Here is a 19,643-nt window from a genome sequence, read left to right on the forward strand (position 1 = left end):
TGTTCTTACATATCCTAAAAGCATGTAGACCTCTGCTTACACTGGAAAATATGCCCAAATTGATCTCATCTTTCTCCTTTTTCTTTCAGCTCTTCTATAAGGGTAGTTTTCTAGTCCTTTCACTGGAGGAATGAGGCATACTATGTTGACTTGTCTGTAGTGTTGCATAGGAATCTGCAGTGCACAGGATTCAGGAGTCAAGAGGTATGTTACTTTATACCATGTGTACAAGTGAATAGCCAGTTAAGGAACGTAGCAAATAGATGTTACAGTTGCAGTTTGTTTATTGCTTGCTTATATACTGGCTGGCTGCAATTTAGCTTATCAAAAAGCTTTAAAAGATGATGGTCACTTCCCTTCTGGCCTTTTTATTTATGAGCTAAGGACACTGTGCACAAAGCTGCCAGGCCTTTTCTTCTGAAAGGGCACGTTAAAGGGTTTTGTCTCCTGAATTTGATTTTTGCTTGTACTGGGTCTGATCATTAATCACTTCTAATAGTTTATGCCAGCAGAAACTTAGGCTGTGAGATGCTATGGTGGAAAATCCATCCAACACTGAGGAATGGAGTGTTACAATAATTCAAGTGTTACAGCAATTCAAGGTGCTAGCAAGCCTTGTTCTTGAGGAAGGCAGAAGCCAACTGGCTCACAAGAAACTGTAGGAGTGGCAAACTGAAGAGTGGGAATGGCCAGTTTACCCAGCAGGTATGCCGACTGATTCAACATATTCACTGCACAACTTCCAGTGTCAGGCCTCCCAGGAAGAACATGTCATACCTCACAGCTGCCTGCTGCTGGCAGAAATCAATGACATGAATATCACCTGCTCTTGCCTGGATATAATTCAGTCTAAGAGAACCACAGGCCTCACCTTTCGAACAGTATTTGTGTGAAAATTACTGCTTTTCTCCCAAAGCCAGAAGAATATGAATCAAATGCACATCAGTAAAAAAAAAACCAAATAAATAAACAAAAAGAAGGTGCTTTTGCTTTCATTACTTATTTACCTTCTCTCTTTTCTGGAATGGGATGATATGAATATCACATTCTAATGTAAGGTAACCCATGCAAAGGGGTGACTGCTGACCATAAACCATTCTGAACTGTTGTGTTTGTACACATGGTCTGTTGATCAGTGGTATCACAAAGGGCTGAATAAGCTGCACAGGCTGCAAGATCTGGGGTGAAAAGCAGCAGCAGCTGCTTAAACAGCACAAAGCATCACTACAAACAAGTTGAGCACAAATCAGGAAGCATGTTGTATGCGACTGGCTTTTGTAAAATATGTCTGTAAGAGTAAGATGCGATTGCATCACTGTAACAGCAATGCTTTTACATTCAGTCACAGAAACTTCCTACAGCAGCATACCTAAATATACATGCTTTTGCATCAAGACATACAAAGATCCAGGCTTAGGCAACCAGGGAATATAAGATTTCAAAGAGACACAAGTAGTTAATCTGTTTGTTCATGTGAAGAGTGCCACTGAATCATTAACAATGACAAGTAATAAAGAGTTCAGTTTCAAATACAGCAGACCCAGGAAAAAATCTTGCTAGCTTAAGATGAGAACTGATTTTTGTAATCCTCCAAAAAGTATAACTTTCCTAATAAATGACATAAAGAATTCTGAATCACAATTGGCACTATAATCTCAAAATAAAATGTCCATTTGGGAAGTTTAAATTTGAGATCTCATGGTGTCGTGAAGACTTTAAAAACGGTAATAATGACAGGAAGAAAATTATGGTCCACAAGGTTTTCAACAAGCAACAGAATTTCTTTAACTTTAACACATTGTTTGAATAAGTAAAATGAGATTAAAGGCCAGACTCACATTATTACTGCAGGTTTTGTATCGTATATTCCGACCTTCACAGTTCCTGAAAAACAGAGTAAAAATGGTTACACTGCATAACAGCAAAACACAACTCTACCTGTTTCGCAGGCAGTTATTTTCTTGAAAATTTCACTTTTACTGCTACTGCCCTACCATAATTTGGACTTAAAACACAGGGTTTAAATATAAGGAAGATCTGAAGGCTCAATGGGTTACACTGCTATCTCTCTTCAGCAGAGAACCTGTGGTTTTCCTTGTAAGTCAAATTTACTGCAAACCTTATGAGAAACACATTGATTTTGTGAAAGAGATTTCACAAGGCATCCCCAAGCCTGACCTATGCTGACTTCAGCAAAACTACTTCTAATCCATGGGATGTAATGCAGAGGAAAAGAGGATCAGAATATCTAAGTCATCCTTAAAGAAGGCATAGGGTTAATGAGCATTAGTTTTCCTTTCTCCTGTTTAAGAAATAAAAAACAGTCTTAAACCTTTTCTTTCTTGCAAGAAGCAATACAATATTTTGAAGAAGAGTATGTAATTTTAGAGAACCAAATGAGCAGAACTGAGAATTTTAGATTCTCACAATTCACACAGTTCACCAATTTTCTCCATAACTGATCAGAACTTTTGTGTAGAACAAGATATTCTTAAAAACAACAAAATCAAGACTTTGAAAGAACTGAAAACATATTTCAAATTGATTGACAGGGAATTATCTTGTAAAATCAGGTACAGTGTTTTGGAATAATGCTTTCATACCAAAAAGACCTGCCTTTCACTAAAGAATGCATGAATGTAGAGCTGGTAATTTACAGCTCAGGCTCAATTTGCCACCTCTTGTATGAAAATTGATTACCAGTGTTAAAAAAATTATTTAATATGTATGAGGGATTGAAAAACATCCTTTGAAAAGGAAAAAGTAATGGATGCCTGGAGCAAGCGTTCAACCAACTCAGCTACAGGTACAATTCTCTAAGCTGCAGATATTATACCTCTCAAATTTTCAATCCTTTTCAAGAACGATTGCATCACAACATGCAGGTTACAAATGTTTATGATATATACAAATGTGAAAACTTTGTTTCACAATTGTGCATTTCCTGAACATTACAACAATAAAACACAGGGGGGGAAAAAACCCCAACCTTTTAAACTCCATATTTTTCAAGGTACAGAAAACACATGTTTTTCATGGAGGAACACATTAAAAATATTAATAAAACCACAGTGGAATTTATATTGGTACCATTTATTGAGCTCATTTCACAGCCCCTAACATACTGCTAGAATATCACGGCTTCTTGCTGGAAATATTACTGTTCTCAAAGATCTTTGTGCATTTTGCACTAAAAGAAGCAGGCAACGTTTTAATCAATCATCTTTAGCTATGTATTTCATATAGTTTGTACTTAACTAGCACATCACACTAAAAGCCACCTTCAGGATAAATGTATTTCCTGGGCAATATTGCATTAACTTCAAAAAAAATCTCAACAAAACAGAAAATGAAACATAAACAGCAGTTTTAAAAATGTTTAAGAATGATTCAAGTGAAGCAAGCAATTATGGATGCCAGCACAGATGCTTCTAAGCTGGTTGGGATCTCTTCTCGCCTGACTACAAGCCTGTTGCATTACTCATACTTTTAGAATTGTAGCAACAAGTCCTACATTAGTCCAGCTTTACTACAGAGGTAAATTGTCTTCACAGCATACACTGTTCTCTTCAAGCTCCACTGAGGTTTATCCATAAAAAACATGTGGTCAGCAGGACCAGTGCATAGAATGAACTGGCAGAAGACAAGTTTCCAAACAGAAAGCAGCATTTGATACATCTATATGTGGAAGAAGTCATTACATTTTCTACTACAGTGAAGACAGAGGAGTAACATTGAAGGGAAGGCTAATTTGTACGCAAGTAACTCATTTGCTTTACATTACTGTGACAGGGACTTCTCTCAGTATTTGACTGTACTAAATAAAACCTTTTTGTTATTCAACAAGCATATTTATAACATGTTAGAAGGCTCAGATATTCATCCAACGTATTACAAAAATCTATTAAAAGGAGGATTTTGTAACACTTCATCTGTACACAGCACTTGGTTCCAAAAGCAGAAACAACAATGCTTCTCTATAGACACCAGAGGACAGGGAAATCTGGAAGAGCTGCAGAAGAAAAAATACTCTTGAGCTGGCAGCTTACCTGCCATTTAAACATCTCCTCAGTGAGTAAGAGGCTCCTCCCCCACAGGTCCGTGAGCAATCACTCCAGGCCCCCCAGGCATCCCAGGAGCCTTCCTTATCTTCATCAGAGCGGGTAATTCTGGAGGTCTAAAAAAATGAAGGGTAGAGGTGGAAAAAACCCCTTGATTTGGTACATATTTTCCTGCTTGGCATCAACAGTATACTACTTTGCTGCTTATTTCTAATATCTCAAATTTATATTTACAAATATCTCAATGGTGAATGTCAGGAGGTTGGGGTATCACTTTTTTTTCCTGTTTTATCTAGTGACAGGACACAGTGTAATGGTATGAAGCTGGAACACAAAAAGTTTGATTTAAACAGAAAGAAAAACTATTTCACTGTTCAGGTGAGGGATCCCTGTCACAGGCTGCCCAGGGAGGGTGTGGAGTCCCCTTCTCTGGAGGTGTTCAAAACCCACCTGAACACGTTCCTGTGTGACCTGATCTAGGTGGACCTGCTTTAGCATGGGGGTTGGACTAGATGACCTCTAAAGGTCCCTTCCAACCCCTACCATTCTATGATTCTATGATACAATAATTACATGGGAAAGGAAGCAGAGATTTTGAAGACACAGTGTATTTAATGTGTTCCCCTCTGTCAATGGACTGTTACATCCACATATGCTGTCATTTCCAACACACAGTGTAGGAACGACACAACTGACCTCAAGCAACCTGATCAGGAATTCTGTTCTGAGGAGGCTGCTGGGCTTTCTGAAATCCTGACCAAAGGATTTTCATGTCCAGGACTAGTAAGCAGATAAAAGTCTCTTTTTTATCTCCAAAACTGTGCCTGCACTCAGCAGTGATACATATATTAAGCACCTCAAATTATTCGTAAAATGACAGAATTGGAATCAAAGAAGTAAACCAAGAATATATCGTCATTACAAAAAATGCCATAAAGTTGAAAGTTATTGGGGAGAAAAGGCTTGAAAAGTGATTTTTAATTTTTTTTTAGGCTACAGCAGTTAAACACTGACTTAATCTTAAATTCACTTATATAGGTTTTGAAAACAATATTATCAGATACCATAAATATAAAAATTAAAGATTTGTGACCAAAACAATTGTGTTAGACCGTTCAAAAAGTCCTTTTTTACTTGCATTGTATCACACTTAATAAATTTACATTTCCAAAGAAAATTCTCAAAACATGTTAGAACATGGTGGTTCAATACTGAAATGTAATATGAATTAAATTATTCAATAATGTTCTGCTTTCAAAGAGTACTTTTTGGTTTATGAATTTCTCATGAAGAAAGAACAGGAAAATACAGGATTTACCCAAGCATTTATTTGACTTCATTACAATTGTTCAGCAACTATTCCATTGACATCCCACTTTCATTCCTCTGTCCCTGCAACCTTTAAAATTTGTCTCTTGAAAAAACACAGATAGTTTTTTACAAAAAAATGTCAAACAACGATTCCCTGAGAGTTGTCAGACATATAATGAGCCTGTTAGGATAAAGAAATGAAGATTTTTGGAACCCCATATTAGACCCAGACTGAGATAAAAACACCAATTTCTCTGATCACTGTGGTGTTTTTAACATCATTATTTTAATGAAAAACACATCAGAGATAAAACTGAGGCGATAAGTCACTTATCTCTGGTGGTATTAACTATTATTTACTCTGCATGAATGCAATTGCAAATGAGAGAACATAAAGAGTTCATCCAAGCTTTACTGAAATAACTATTTAATTATTTATTCCTGTTGACTTCAGTGGACATCAAAGCAGACCTCAGATAAACAAACAAAAGCATAAAATTGATATGAATATTTTATTTCTGACATTGTAAGAAGGAACAACTTAATCAGATGGTGTTTCAGAATTGTTATTCCCTCTCACAAAAAAATAAGCACATGGAAACACCAAAGGGCTGTATTTCGGCAAACATAAGGCAAAGAGAGAAAAACATCACTCTATAAGCTGCATCCAAGTAAACATTTAAGTCTTCATAAGTGCAAAAAAATTCCACATTTAAATATCTGAAAAGATTGTCACGAGTGACTAGATCAAGAGACGCACGAGAGATTAGTACATGTCCTAATGCTAAACCGGATGAACACACTTTAGTCAACCAATTTTTCAGAAGAAACAACTTAAGGAATCCCGTGAGAACAAGACTCAGTCCTATTTTCCTCCAAAATGTCTCACAAAAGTAACTTGAGAGTGAGGGATGTAACTCAAATTTTATGGCACAGGGGAAAATTAGTACATCATTCTTAAATACAATGGTACTGATAAAGTAATTTCATCTTCAGCAGTGAAGAAAGACAACTTTGATAAAAATGTACCAAGCTTGAATTGGAAATGTCAAACAATAAAACCAAAGCTGTCTTCAAAATAGTAACATACAAGGAATATGGCTCATTAGCATGCCTGTTGGCAAAGGGATTTATCCTAAATTTTACAGCAAAAAACAAAAGAATCATGTGCCACAGGACTTGAGAATGTGGGCTTGTTTCTGTGAATGTGCTGTTACACTACTGTTCACACCGCTGTTGTAAGAGTAACTGTCGAACAAGCATCCTTTTAGAAACTGAAATGGCAAATAGTTACACTTAGCTTCACTTAAACTAAGGACTACTCAAACATATTTTGAAGGCATTAATAAGAGTAGGCAGATTTTGCGTAATAGCACTACTCCCCACAGTTACGCAGCCAATAAATGTCAGTAATTGTTGAACTTTTCCATCCCTTTCTCAAAAAGCTTGTGCTTGTAAAAAATATTTTGTTAATTAAATGATAAGCTATCTCCATTTGAACAGTAAACTGAAGTTGGTTTAAACACATCAGTGGGTCCTTAACCTTCTTGCTCCCCTAAGTTTACAAATTTTACCAGCACTTACTGTAAAGCTTTAAAACTGCACTTCAGCCAACCTACTGCTCCAGAAACGATACAGCCTAGGTCTGCCAAGATCCCTGAGGAATTTTCATGCTGGCATTGGGTTTACTTTACATCAGAAGCCAACTCTGAAATGTCTGACACCAAAAATGGAACCAATTGCTTTCAATCTTGAGGCAAAAAAAGAGCTCATCACTTCCTAACAAATCACTCAGCACATGAAAATAAGTCAAGATGAACAAAAGAGTCCCTTCTTTCAAATTTCTGAGTGTAAAATTAAAGTTCAGCCTCTGTAATCCCTACATAAATGATTGGTTTTTAATATATTGATAAATAATCAAACTTATTATATTAAAAAGCAATACATGACACTCTCTCTTTTAGAATAGCTAGTTTCTTTTGACAAAGCAGTCACAATGCCTAAAATAATCCTAACTTCACCATTGTATTAAAACCAGCCACATGATATTAGCAGAGAGAATGTCATCTAAAGCCCTAAACAATGTCCAGTTGTTCACTTACCAAACTGCTTTGATAAAAGCCATTGTCCTGAACTGTATCTAATTTAAAAGCTGTAAATACTAGGATGATCAAAGCAAAAGTTCATGCCAACAAAGTCATCTTTAGAATCATTGACTAATTCAGTATCCACTGTGTTGATTTAAACTCCAGCTAGTTCAAACTATTTGTCACATGGGAAAGAGTTAAAAGTAGCTTGCACTGGCTTAGTAATTTACTAGAAAAATAATATTGATTTACTAGCTGTCTGGTTTCATAAACTCTAAGTATTAGATTTGTCTACACCCTGGTACCAAATTGAAGTAAAATAAAGATCATCAACTTCATGACTTAAGCAAACAAAACCTTGGAAGCTTATTTAGGAATTAAATAAAGAGCTAATTGCAATTGTGCACAAAAGGGTATTATTGTATCTCAGGACTGCATTTATATATATTCTTCACTTCAATTTCTCATGTTTTAATTGTTTTCAGACATAATTCTAACATAGTTCAGCAGTGAAGCTTTGCTGAATCATATTAGAATTGAAACATTTTTCCTTTAGTAGTTTAATTTTGCAACAGATGAAGTGCAACAGGTTCATTAAGTGTTAACTGTGCAAGTAGGTATGCACCTATACATAAAGGTATGGATGTACATGCACATGTGTACCCATGTTGCAACCTGACCAAGTACAGATAAAAGTGCTGCAGTGAATTCAGAAAAAACAAAATAGCTATAGACCCAACCTAGATGGTTTGCTGCTCTTTATGTAGAGCTAGATGGTAACAGTTGTCACATTTTCACTGGATCCAGCTGCACTAACAGCTGTATCCATTCCAAAAGCATCACATGTGAATGCAGGGTTAGATGCAAGCGTTGCATACAAAGCAGTATTGAAGAACATTTACTATGTTCTCTGTAGAAATTAACATGGTTTGTATGATAAAGGTAGTTTCAAACATTTCATCATTTATTACATTCATTTTGAAAGTAAAAGAAGGTCAGGAAACTGCCCATGGGCAAAGGTCACTTGAATTACGGGATGGAGGAAAATAAGCTACAACTTTTGAAGCACTTGGTGACAGAGGCATAGGCTCAAAGACCAAAATGACAGTATGCCAAGGTTTCCTCCAGGTAATGTGCAATCAGAGTCTCTGCTGACAACCCTTAAGTGACAGAGGCAGCCTTGTACACGGAGAATTTTACTTAAAGTGTGGCACTGGCAGATTTGGACAGGGAGGCCACTTAGGGCCAGTTTTTCTTCTTCTATCCAGGGCTCTCTGGCTTCTGCCACATGTGGGTGCATACTGTAACACCACATTCTGCTAATTATTTGTATGTGTGTTTTCAGGCCATGCTTGCCTTGCAATGTACTACTCAAAGTAACTGAGTATAGCAGGAATGGGCACTGAGGTAAAATAAATGAAATCCAGATGTTAACAGGGCTGATCATTAATCTAAAATAAGAGGGTTTTTACTGTCACTTGTAACACTCAGTAAATAACAACAGCTACATTGACATATTACAAAAATCTAACACAGTGCTGTTATATGGAGAAAAATGATTATTTGGCCAAATTTTTGTTTGGCTCTTATGAAGGATGACATAATTGTCTTGAATTTGGTCATGCAGACTTCAAAGGAGATGTGGTGCCAGAGAATGAAGGTCAGTTTATGCAGTTTTATTATTCTTCAGACATCCATTACATAAGGCTTGGATATGTAAATGTTTAGCATTCAGCATAATAAAGATTCAGCTTCTCAACAGAAATGCTCTGATACCTCAAATGTTTGTTTTCCAGAGTTTTTAACATACATTTTTGCTTTAAATACAAACACAAGCCAAGCACACAGCATTCGACATGTGAGAATTACTGTAACAGAATGAAATATAATGAAATAGAGAGCCAACACACAGACTCATCTGTAAATGATAGTCCTGCTGCCATGTACATACCACACCACAAACTATCTGACTTTCTGCTCATTGATGTGTCCCTGAACACTTCCCCAGAGCTGGGTGCCTGTCAGGTACTAGAAGAGATTCAGTGCAACCTCTGGGTAGTATCTACCAATGCAGACGGTGCCTACAGCTGGTCAGATACATAAAATGCTCAATGCAAACAAGTTGTAGTGATGTGTCTTGCAAAATAAGGCTTTGTCATAACAAGGATTTGGTTATGCAGGAATATTTACCAATATACCTGCTACCATGTCGACATCAGTGCAGCTCTCTGAGTGAGGGCTCTTTAGCTTTTCTCATGGCTCCTTATTGATGTGGTTTCTATTAATTTGAAGAGGCAAGCCAAACTCCAAAAAATAATCCCCATAAGGAGTTACACTGGCACAGCTACATATTGCTATTTCATAACATAATTGCACATAACTAAATTTCTCCATACAAAATTTAGATAATTCAGATTAAATTCACCCAAGAGAAAGAACCTATTGGAGGGTATAAACAGCACTCCAGTCTTGCTGAAGGCCCAAATTAAGTAATTCCCAAAGCTAAGCACTGGACCTTCTCCCAGGAGTGAATTTCTTCCTTGATGGTACTTTGAACTGAGATGAAGCATTTCCTTTTTATTTCTCCTTCCCACTCTCACAACCCATAAATACTATTAACACTATCCTGACTTTGAGAGTTTTCCAAAGCACGAGGTTTTGTTGCTGTTCTCTAACCTTCATGTGCAGCACTCACTATGCCATTTTCTTCTCCTCATACCTACAACAGCTCCAAATACAGGTAGCATAAGGAATTATGGCACTGAAGGGAAAATATCCTGCCTCTGTGATGCGTTTCCCAGATTCTTCTTTCCAGACAGCACACTTGGTGGAAAAGATATCAAATTGCAGGGCTGACTGTGTCCATGAGCAGAATGTGTAACTGAAAGAACAAGTATCTACCTGCAGACAATCACTGGATATGCCTCACAACTGTATCCCACACAATTTTAACTAACACTGTATGTCTATGGCTTTGCAGTAAACTATACTAGAAATCTCTTTCCCTGCTAAGGTCACATACAAAGATGATTTACACCTCTATTCAGTACAATCTACATAAGGTGTAGAATGTAGATTGCAGATTTAGGAAAATCTATTTCAGTTGAGGCAGCAACTAAATAGAAGAACAGTCAAAACTTCTTTCCAGACAAGCAGAAATCATTAATGAGATCTTGCATTACCTGATTTTAGCAGAAAAACCTCCACTTGTTTCACTATGACAGATTTCAAGACATTTCTAATAATATACTATATGTTATCTAATTGTGCACTGTATGTCATTTAGTTTAATATATCTTTTACTTATATGTCCTGAAGTTACATATTATTCTGTATATTAAAAAGAACATATCTGGAATGATGAAATCCTGGAGAAAAAATAATGCATCATTATTTTAGACTGATAAAAAACACCTGGGAGTAAATGCAGCTATTTTAAGCAGACTTTTAGAAGTAATTTGTTTTAATATTACTAACATTATTTCAATCACATTAACTACTATTTGCACTTGGCCGTGCCAAAGTATAAAGCTGTCCATGCACTATGAACTGATTGCAAAACGGAATCTGTCCCTGGTAACAAAAAGCATTTGAGAAAGACAAGCTGGTAAAGCTCAGTAACAGACCAGGAGAATCAACAGCAAAGAATGAGCCAGAAGGCAAATGATGGACTTATGCAGCTACATGAAAGAATACATGTCAGGGCTCAGATGTAGTTTGAAGCAGTCAATGTTGAATTCTGCAATATATTTTCATTCTACAGCAGTTTTGAATAAATTCAAATTCGAGTTTTGGAAAATAAACCACGCAAAATTGTCACACACAGGAAATATTTACAGCATACTTCATTTTCATACTAAACTGAAGGCAAATCCCAGCATGTTTTTCAGTATTATACTGCATCCAGATTTTCCATTGTCAGTGTGTTGCAAAATTTCATATTGACAACACAGGCCTGCACTGCAGGAGTTGTCAGGACAAAGTTGGAGGTTTTGGCAGGTGAAGCAAGGATACTTGAGGCTTTTGGCATCCACGAAGGGATGAAATGTTGCTTGGCTGTTTGGCACCTATGAACTAGCTGAGGCTTTTGGCACTGAAAAGAGTCTGTATCACCTCCTTCCTTCTTTGTGAACAGTAACAGAAGGAACATGGGATTTGTGGGCATGGAGAAGGAATCACGGTTCCCACCCTAACAGCTCCAAGCAGAAAGCAACTGAGTTAGTATACCCAGCTCCTGAGGTTATATCTGCATGTAACATCAGCTAAGGACAGCACCTACATGTTCCTGCTAAAAGGAACCAGCACTGAGGCACTTAAAGCATAATTTTGTAGTTTCTGAGTTAACTACATTGTTCAGATGGGTTTTAAAAAAACCCTGCAAATTCTAGTTGTACTCACTGCTGACAGGTTTCGATGACCTACACTGAAGTCCCTGGGTATATTTTTACTACATAACTGACTTTTACAAGAGCAGCACTTGCCTCTGTCTTCTCCTCTGGACAATGCCATTCTGTTTTATTTCTTTGGGTGATATTCCATAAATTACTCTTTACAGAGATAAACGTGTAGCAAAGAGAGGAATCCTTTATAAAACCCTGATAAGCATGTCCCACGATTACATGTCACTGACAATGCATCTGACAATCCAGATTTAATTGCCCAGTTTCTCATTCATGCTTGACCAGCTAGAGCCATAAGAGCCTTTCATCTGCCTTATCTACAATGGTAAATATTACTCCACATTCACCAGTCCGGAGAACAGAGAGAATAGCTAACAACCAACTTTGGTGATATTCAGATAGGCAAGAAGTCCATGCTTCTCTAATGCCTTTAGGTTCAGTCATCAGGACAGCTGACCAGATTCAAGAATATGAAAATCTTCTCCCTGAGTTTCTAGTACTTTGTTGTCTTCCAAGATTTAAAAGTACATGTGAATACGTAGCTGGAAATATATAAAGTTGAACTCTCAAAACATATCCATTCGTCTGAAACTGCCCCATCTGAAATGGAAACTACACTGAGAAATGTTTAGCATCACTCCAACTCCCTCCATTTCTAAGTGGTCTGGAGAATTATAACTTAAAGATTTGCACGTGTAGCTGGCAAACAACTCAAAAGCCACAGACCTTGGGAAATGCACAGAGGTTCTGAAAGGGAACATAACCAAGAAAGCAATAGAAATTGTAGCACACTGTGCCCACTTTCTCAGTAGCCAGCCCGAGGCGAATAACTGTCAGCACTTGGAAGAGAGATAAAGGAAGGATTTAAAAATAAGCAAAAAAGAAGAAATGGGATGCCTAAAAGGTTTGTAAGAAACAAGACATTCCTTTTTGAAGTACCATCATTATATTAACACTCTCAATGAAGGAATTCAAACTTATATCCTAATAATAAACATTTTAAAATCATAATCAATTGCATAATATTCTCCATAATACACTATTAATAAACACATTGTCCTTGCATTTGATTGTCAAAGAAATCTTTTCACAGACATAATGAGAACATTTTCATGTGACAAATATAATATGCAGTCTTGATAAATTCTGATTGCACCTCTTAAGGCTGTGTATTGTTATGTTCATTTTACAGATGAGAATCTGATCTCAGGAAGAAGGAGGATAAGGTGCAATATGTAAGTGGAACAATTTGAGAATTATATCTCAGTGTCCAAACTTGAATTTCAATGTCCCTTATAGAGCTCGTTCACCTTCTATTTTGCATCTATAAACATTATCCTTTCTACTACAGTAATCAACACTATGTACAAAGTATGATGGGGGAAACATAATTTTCAGGATATTAATACATTAATTATCTCTATTATACATTTGCATTGTCAACATTCCATATAATTCCTGGAGCCCATAAAAGCAGGAAAAATTCATGCAAGCTTTACTGAATGCTTATTCAAAATTTGCACCTGGACACACTGGGTTTTTCTACCTTCACGTTGCACACCACATGTTCCTCATCCAGCATAAATAGTGTGATGGGTCAGCCAGAGTCCAATGTGCAGAATTCCTCAGGTGCATAATAGAAAATGAGATTCCTATTTCTGGGAAATATATCTGGCGATATTTTTTGCACATAACTTTATTAAATATATTTGCAAACATCCAAATAAAGATGCTTTTAAATACTTTACCATGTAAATTTAAAAACTGGTCTCAAAAATTAGAATTGCATCACTTAAGTACACACCTTGGAAAGAGGAAAGCGACACTGATCAAATGATGAGCGTTATACCTGTGACAAAGCAGAGGATTTCCATCAGCTTCCAAAGACTGCACAGTGGCACATTAGTGCTACTGTCAAATGTGCAAAATCTTTCCTGTTGAGGCTTACTTTTCAGGGTTATTTTTTCCTATATTCTGATGCCATATGAAACTGCAATCATACTTCAGTAATTAAATGATTTTGAATGCTTTTAAATCATGCTTTCCATATTAAAAACAGCCTAAAACAAATAAAAATCCTAAATATTTCTCCTAAGGGTCAGGTAGCCACTACAGACTCATCATTTCTTGATAAAATACTTGTGCCAGCTTAGGACCTTCTCATTGCCTATTCATTTGATAGAGATCCACTTGGCAGTTGTTAAGGAACTCATTCCAGGGTGAGGAAAGCAATGGCAGGAACACTATGAATTACTGAAAGCTCTAGATTAAAAATAATCAACAACTTAAAATTTACAAGTGGGAGAAAAGCGACAACAGAGAGCACAGGGTGGGACTTCTTATTTTCCAGCCTACAGTTAACTGTGGGAAGAACAGACCTTGACACAAAACCAGAAGTTGTTACCACAACCACCATCAAATTTCACTGCTGCTGATTTTTGTGGTGGTCCTGGTGGTATTTGCCCAGACTAACACTGCAAACCCTGAAGTATAAGAAAGGCTCTTTTCTTACATGATATGCACACAAAAATCTGAGTACACTTGGATCCTAGACCATAAAACAGATTGACATATTGGTATCTACTTGTTCCCACAACCTTATCAGTTGCTGTACTATGCTGAATTCGTAAAAGGTTTGATTTGCCAAGAGTCTTGTGTACAAGACTTACAGTTTATGGATAAGGAAATAAAGTACAGACATTTAAAATTACTTATACATTACATACTATTCACCTTACAGTTTATGATATCATAAACAAGCTATATCCCACCTCAATGATACATTATGTATTTAATTTAAAGCAATACCCTAAAGGCAATCACTTCAAAATACACAAGTCTTTGACATTGACATACAGTACCTCTATATACACTCTTTTGGAAATGTAGTGGTTTTGAATGGGCCAGGTTTTCATAGCAGGAGGGCTACAGGTGTGGCTTCTTTAAACAAAATGCTGCTAGAAGCTTCCCCTGTATCTGAGGGCCAGTGCCAGTCAATTCTAAGACATACCCACAGCTGACCAAGGCTTGGCAAATTAATGATTGAGGTAATGACTGGTATTAACATTGCAGAAGGGGAAGAAGTTGCTGTGCAGTTGCAAAACGGCAGCAGCAGAAGGGAGTGAGAATGTGAGAACATCTCTGCAGACACCAAGGTCAGTGGAGAAGGAGTGGAAGGAGGTGTCCAGGCACTGGAGCAGAGATTCCCCTGTGACCTGTGGTTCAGCCCATGGTGAGGCAGCTGTGCCCCTACAGCCCATGGAGGCCACTGGGGAGCAGAGATCTACTCGCAGCCCATGGAGGACCCCACGCCAGAGTGGGTGGATGCCTGAAGGAGGCTGTGACCCCATGGGAAGCCCACATTGGAGCAAGTTCCTGGTAGGACCTAGGAGTCTATGCAGAAATGAGCCAATGCCACAGCACGTTTGCTGTCAGGACTTGTGATTCCCTGAGGGACTCAGACTGGAGCAGGACTATTCTCCTGGTGGATGACCCACATTGGGTCAGGGTGTGAGGAGCTGCCTCTGTGGGAAGCCCCATGCTGGAGCAGTTCACGAAGAACTGTAGCCCATGGAAAGCACCCATATTGAAGAAGTTCTTGATGGATTCTCTGCTGTGGACAGGGATCCCACACTGTAGCAGCAGGAAGTGTGATGAGGTCTCTCCCTGACAAGAAGCAGCAGCCAAATCCATCTGTAATGAACTGACCGCAACTCCCATCCCCCATCTCCTGTGCCGCTGGGGGTAAGGAAGGAGAGCCCTGGGAAGAAGGAGGGCTGGGGGAAGGTGTTTTAAGATTTGATTTTATTTCTCATTTCCCTGCTCTGTACTTTCTCCCCACGTTGAGTCTGTTTTGCCCATGACACTAATTACTGAGTGATTTCCCTGTCGTTATCTCGACTCACAAACCACTCGTCATATTTCTCTCTTCCCTGTCCAGTGTAGGAGAGGAGTAATAGAACGACTTGATGGGCATCTGGTACCCAGCCAGAGCAAAACCACAACACAAAGAAAATACGTGTTTTCTCTTTCTAATTGGATCAAATGATCCTTTTTTCTTTTTTTTAAGAATTCATTTGGAAGATTTCAAATGCAAAAAACACTGAAACCGATCTTTCTAATCAGGAAAAAAAGTTGACTGAACCTCTAACTTTTTAAAGAGCCTCAATACATATCATATATTTTTAAAATTTGTTTAAAATAATTTTCCTGACTTGGGATACTGTCTGCCAAGTTCCAGTTAGAAGCGAAATTTTATGGTTAACTGCCAAACCTATGAATAAAAAGGGTTTATAGGGGAAATACTGACAGAAGAATAAACTGTAGCAAGAGCAGCCAGTATAGAAAGTCTTTCCTGTGCATTTTGTCTATCCACAATCTGCAATATTCATAACCCTCGATACTGGGATATTCCACTCCTGCCTGGCTCAGTTTCATGTCAAGTTTATCAATAGTGCAAGACTGATGATTTGGTTAGAGGTAGTTATACCATATCACTCAGATGAGGCATTCAAACTTTGTATTTGTGAACTAGAGACTCAACCCATGTCTCCTGACTCACCCTGCTATTTAATACTATATGTAGCACTCTTAATGGCAGTATTTCTATAAAAGTAATGCAAAGCAGATCACAGAACATAAGCAGATCCACGTGGCAACAGAACAAATGTCAAAAGGAAAAATATTAAAGCCACATTGTTAGCTGACAGCAATTATAAGAATCCTAATTTTCTTTTCTATAAATGTAGAACAATTAAATTTATCAATTTCAAATTTTAAAGGCATCATGTTGATGAATTTCTCACCCTGAATTTTAAATATAACTCTGTGTTGAGCCAGTTTCAATTATTGAAAGAGAAGGCTTATTAAGTCCATAACTGAGAAGCAGTCTGGCTGAAGTTAATTCTGCCCAAAGTAAAACTTGTCAAGCTGATCATTGTGCCATTGTGGCGTAAATCAAATTTCACAAGATTTCACAAGAGTTTTCTTCTAAGAGAAAACAGCTCTTGTGCCTTTAACTATACACTGATCTTTGGATAATATTAAGCAATGGCATAATTGATCCAAAATTAAAACATCATTTTAGTGTTTCTTTCTATTACCGTGCTTAACTTTGAGACAAATTTAAATTTGCTCAGCTTCACTGGCTCCAGCTGATTTCCTTCATTTGGAGAACAGTTTCATTCATTGTTCTGAAGAGCTCACTTTACACAAGGGTGTAAACACTTGGAGATGTTGTGAAGATCTATGATGGGCACCTGCACTGGTGAAACATATCCTTAAACTGCTTCTGCTGCTGTTCTGCCATACATGTAACCTTTTGTTTGATCACTGGTTATTGGCAGTCAAATCAGTTCTGTCATCTCAAGCTTCCTCCAGCTGTTTTCTTTCACATATAGCCAAACACACTCAAATTCACCATTAAGGTTTTTTAGATAATTTTAAAAAATAATTAAAATACCCTACCTATATTTCATCTTGCAGAGGATCCTAATATGCAGAAGTTGCAAGCCAAAACATCTTTTGAGGGCAGGTTTTGGATATCATCATTTTACAGGTTAAAAAAAAAAAGACAGTGTTGCTAAGAAAAAAAAAAATCTTCCATGTGCAGAAAAGTTTCCCAGAAAAGTATTTTAGGTGGGATTAAAAATGTAATATTCTCTTGTCATTCCTTTCCACTTTCAGTCAAATAAAATATAATCCACTGAAACTCATTTGATATCTGGTGAATAGTTTCCCTTTTATTAATTTTTTAGCTTCCAGCTTGGGGAGACAAAAACTCATCAAGAGGATAGTTACAATGGCAGCACAAGTCTAGATCCAATTCCCAAAGAAGCAAAAGAAAAAAAATGCCACCGACTTCAAATAAAGGAAGATGAGGCCTTAATTACACATGTGGGGTAAGAATATGTGTTTCCCCATTTGGAAAAATGTTTGCTGTGTCCAAGTTCCTGGGTTTTAATTCTTCAAAGACAGAATTATCCAACCAATAGTATTCATGGTAGAAAAATACAGTTTTATCTATCTTGAGTTCTACTGACTTCTTTCCAAATCTCTACTACTGCTGAATGTTTAACTTCAGTATCTTTAGCACTTGGCACAGGGTAACAGGCCTGAATATGGAATATTAGCATGACTCTTTCCATATCTGTTCAGTGCCAGTGTTTCCTATTATCAGTCCAATATTTTATGGTTATTGTATTAGCTTCCCAGCAGTACTTTCTCAAGTTCTGTAGCCTGAAACCTCCATTAACAGATGCTAAATACAATAGTTGTTTTTCAGTTTTAGATCCTGTGAAAGCCCATAAAAATGAGTGGTCAGTTTGTCCAATTTTCTTTAAGAAATTTTCCAAGATTTGAATGGGCAACATGTAAAACCACTAAAAATACTCTTGGCAGCTCATTCATTTGGATTGTGCTCCTTCTGCCAAGCCAACTAATGAATAGCTTATTCCAAGATAGGACTTCCGCATGAATTTTTTGTAGTAAAGGTAAGAATATCTATTTATATAATTCCCTGGTTGCTTGTATTTGTAAGGCTTAGAAAAGGGAGGAGGTGTTTTGTTTTTTTTTTTAATTAAAAGGAACATTAGCATTTGGACTTAAGGAAAATTTGTGTAAATAAACTAATTAAAGATCCTTTTTTTTGGTTTTGTTGTTTTTTCTTTTTAATTCTGTCTTATACACTGGTCAATGAAAGATAATCAAAATATTTCTGTCAGTTAGTGAACAGAGCTTGATTTAAAAGCCACTGAAATCAATGGAAAATATCTGACTTTGTTGGATTTTGCATAGGACCAACAAGAAACACCTGAATTCCATGTCGGATACAGCCAAACTAGAGACATGGATGTGATCTCTTACACATATGGACAGATAAAGATCAAAGAAGAGGGGGAAAATCTCCTACATACTTTCTCAAAGATATTTCTTCTACCAGCTTCCATTATCAGTCTTCTGGCTATAAGGTAGCTATTTGTTTGGAGTCTAAAATTCTGCTTCTTCAAATATCAGCTCTTGATTATCTATTGAAGCCAAGTTCTACTTCACATGCCATGTAATCCCCCTTACCCCAACCCTTGTTGCAAATAGCTGTCAGTCACATTTTAGTTGTCAAAAGCCTCCAGTCATATCATCATCTCATCTCACCCTCCAGGTTATATAGAAAAATATTTGCACTGACACTAAATGAGAGACTTCTGATAACAATAAGAAACATCATAGAATGGTAGGGGTTGGAAGGGACCTTTAGAGATCATCTAGTCCAACCCCCCTGCAGAAGCAGGGTCACCTAGATCAGGTCACATAGAAACATGTCCAGGTGGGTCTTGAAGACCTCCAAGGAAGGAGCCTCCACAACCCCTCTGGGCAGCCTGGGCCAGGGCTCCCTCACCTGAACAGTGAAATAGTTTTTTCTTATATTTAAGTGGAATTTTTTGTGTTCCAGCTTCATCCCATCACCCCTTGTCCTGTTACTATCTACTATAGAAAAAAGGATGTCCCAACCTCCTGACACCCACCCTTTAGATGTTTATAAATGTTAATAAGATCTCAAATGATGATCTCAAATGATTCCCCACACATATATTTTAACCAAATAGTATTCTTTCAATATCTTTAGTAAGGAGAAGTGCTCTTTTTTGCATTAAAGACTTATGTACTTTTTAGGTATTTTCATGTGTGTTTTTAAAGCCTGAAACAACTTCCTGCTTGTTTGCAAACTTTTTTCCCACTAAAATAGATAAAGCTAAAATAATTTAGGTGAAGCTTTCCAGAGAGCTAGG

The 19,643-nt window shown here is 37.2% G+C and overlaps 1 protein-coding gene across 5 annotated transcripts in view; it reads right to left on the reverse strand.

Moving 5' to 3' along the window:
* Positions 1–19,643, reverse strand: part of ADAMTSL3 (ADAMTS like 3) — a 189,670-nt gene that overhangs the window by 99,557 nt on the left and 70,470 nt on the right. For all 5 annotated transcript variants that reach the window (XM_062000541.1, XM_062000545.1, XM_062000540.1 and 2 more), the window contains exons 4-5: positions 4,050–4,177; positions 1,839–1,884 (exon numbers count right to left, since the gene is read on the reverse strand). In XM_062000541.1, the coding sequence (XP_061856525.1) occupies positions 1,839–1,884; positions 4,050–4,177 (174 nt within the window). The remainder of the gene's footprint in view (positions 1–1,838; positions 1,885–4,049; positions 4,178–19,643) is intronic.

The sequence above is a fragment of the Colius striatus genome, chromosome 7 (assembly GCF_028858725.1).
Source record: "Colius striatus isolate bColStr4 chromosome 7, bColStr4.1.hap1, whole genome shotgun sequence".
Lineage (NCBI taxonomy): Eukaryota > Metazoa > Chordata > Aves > Coliiformes > Coliidae > Colius > Colius striatus.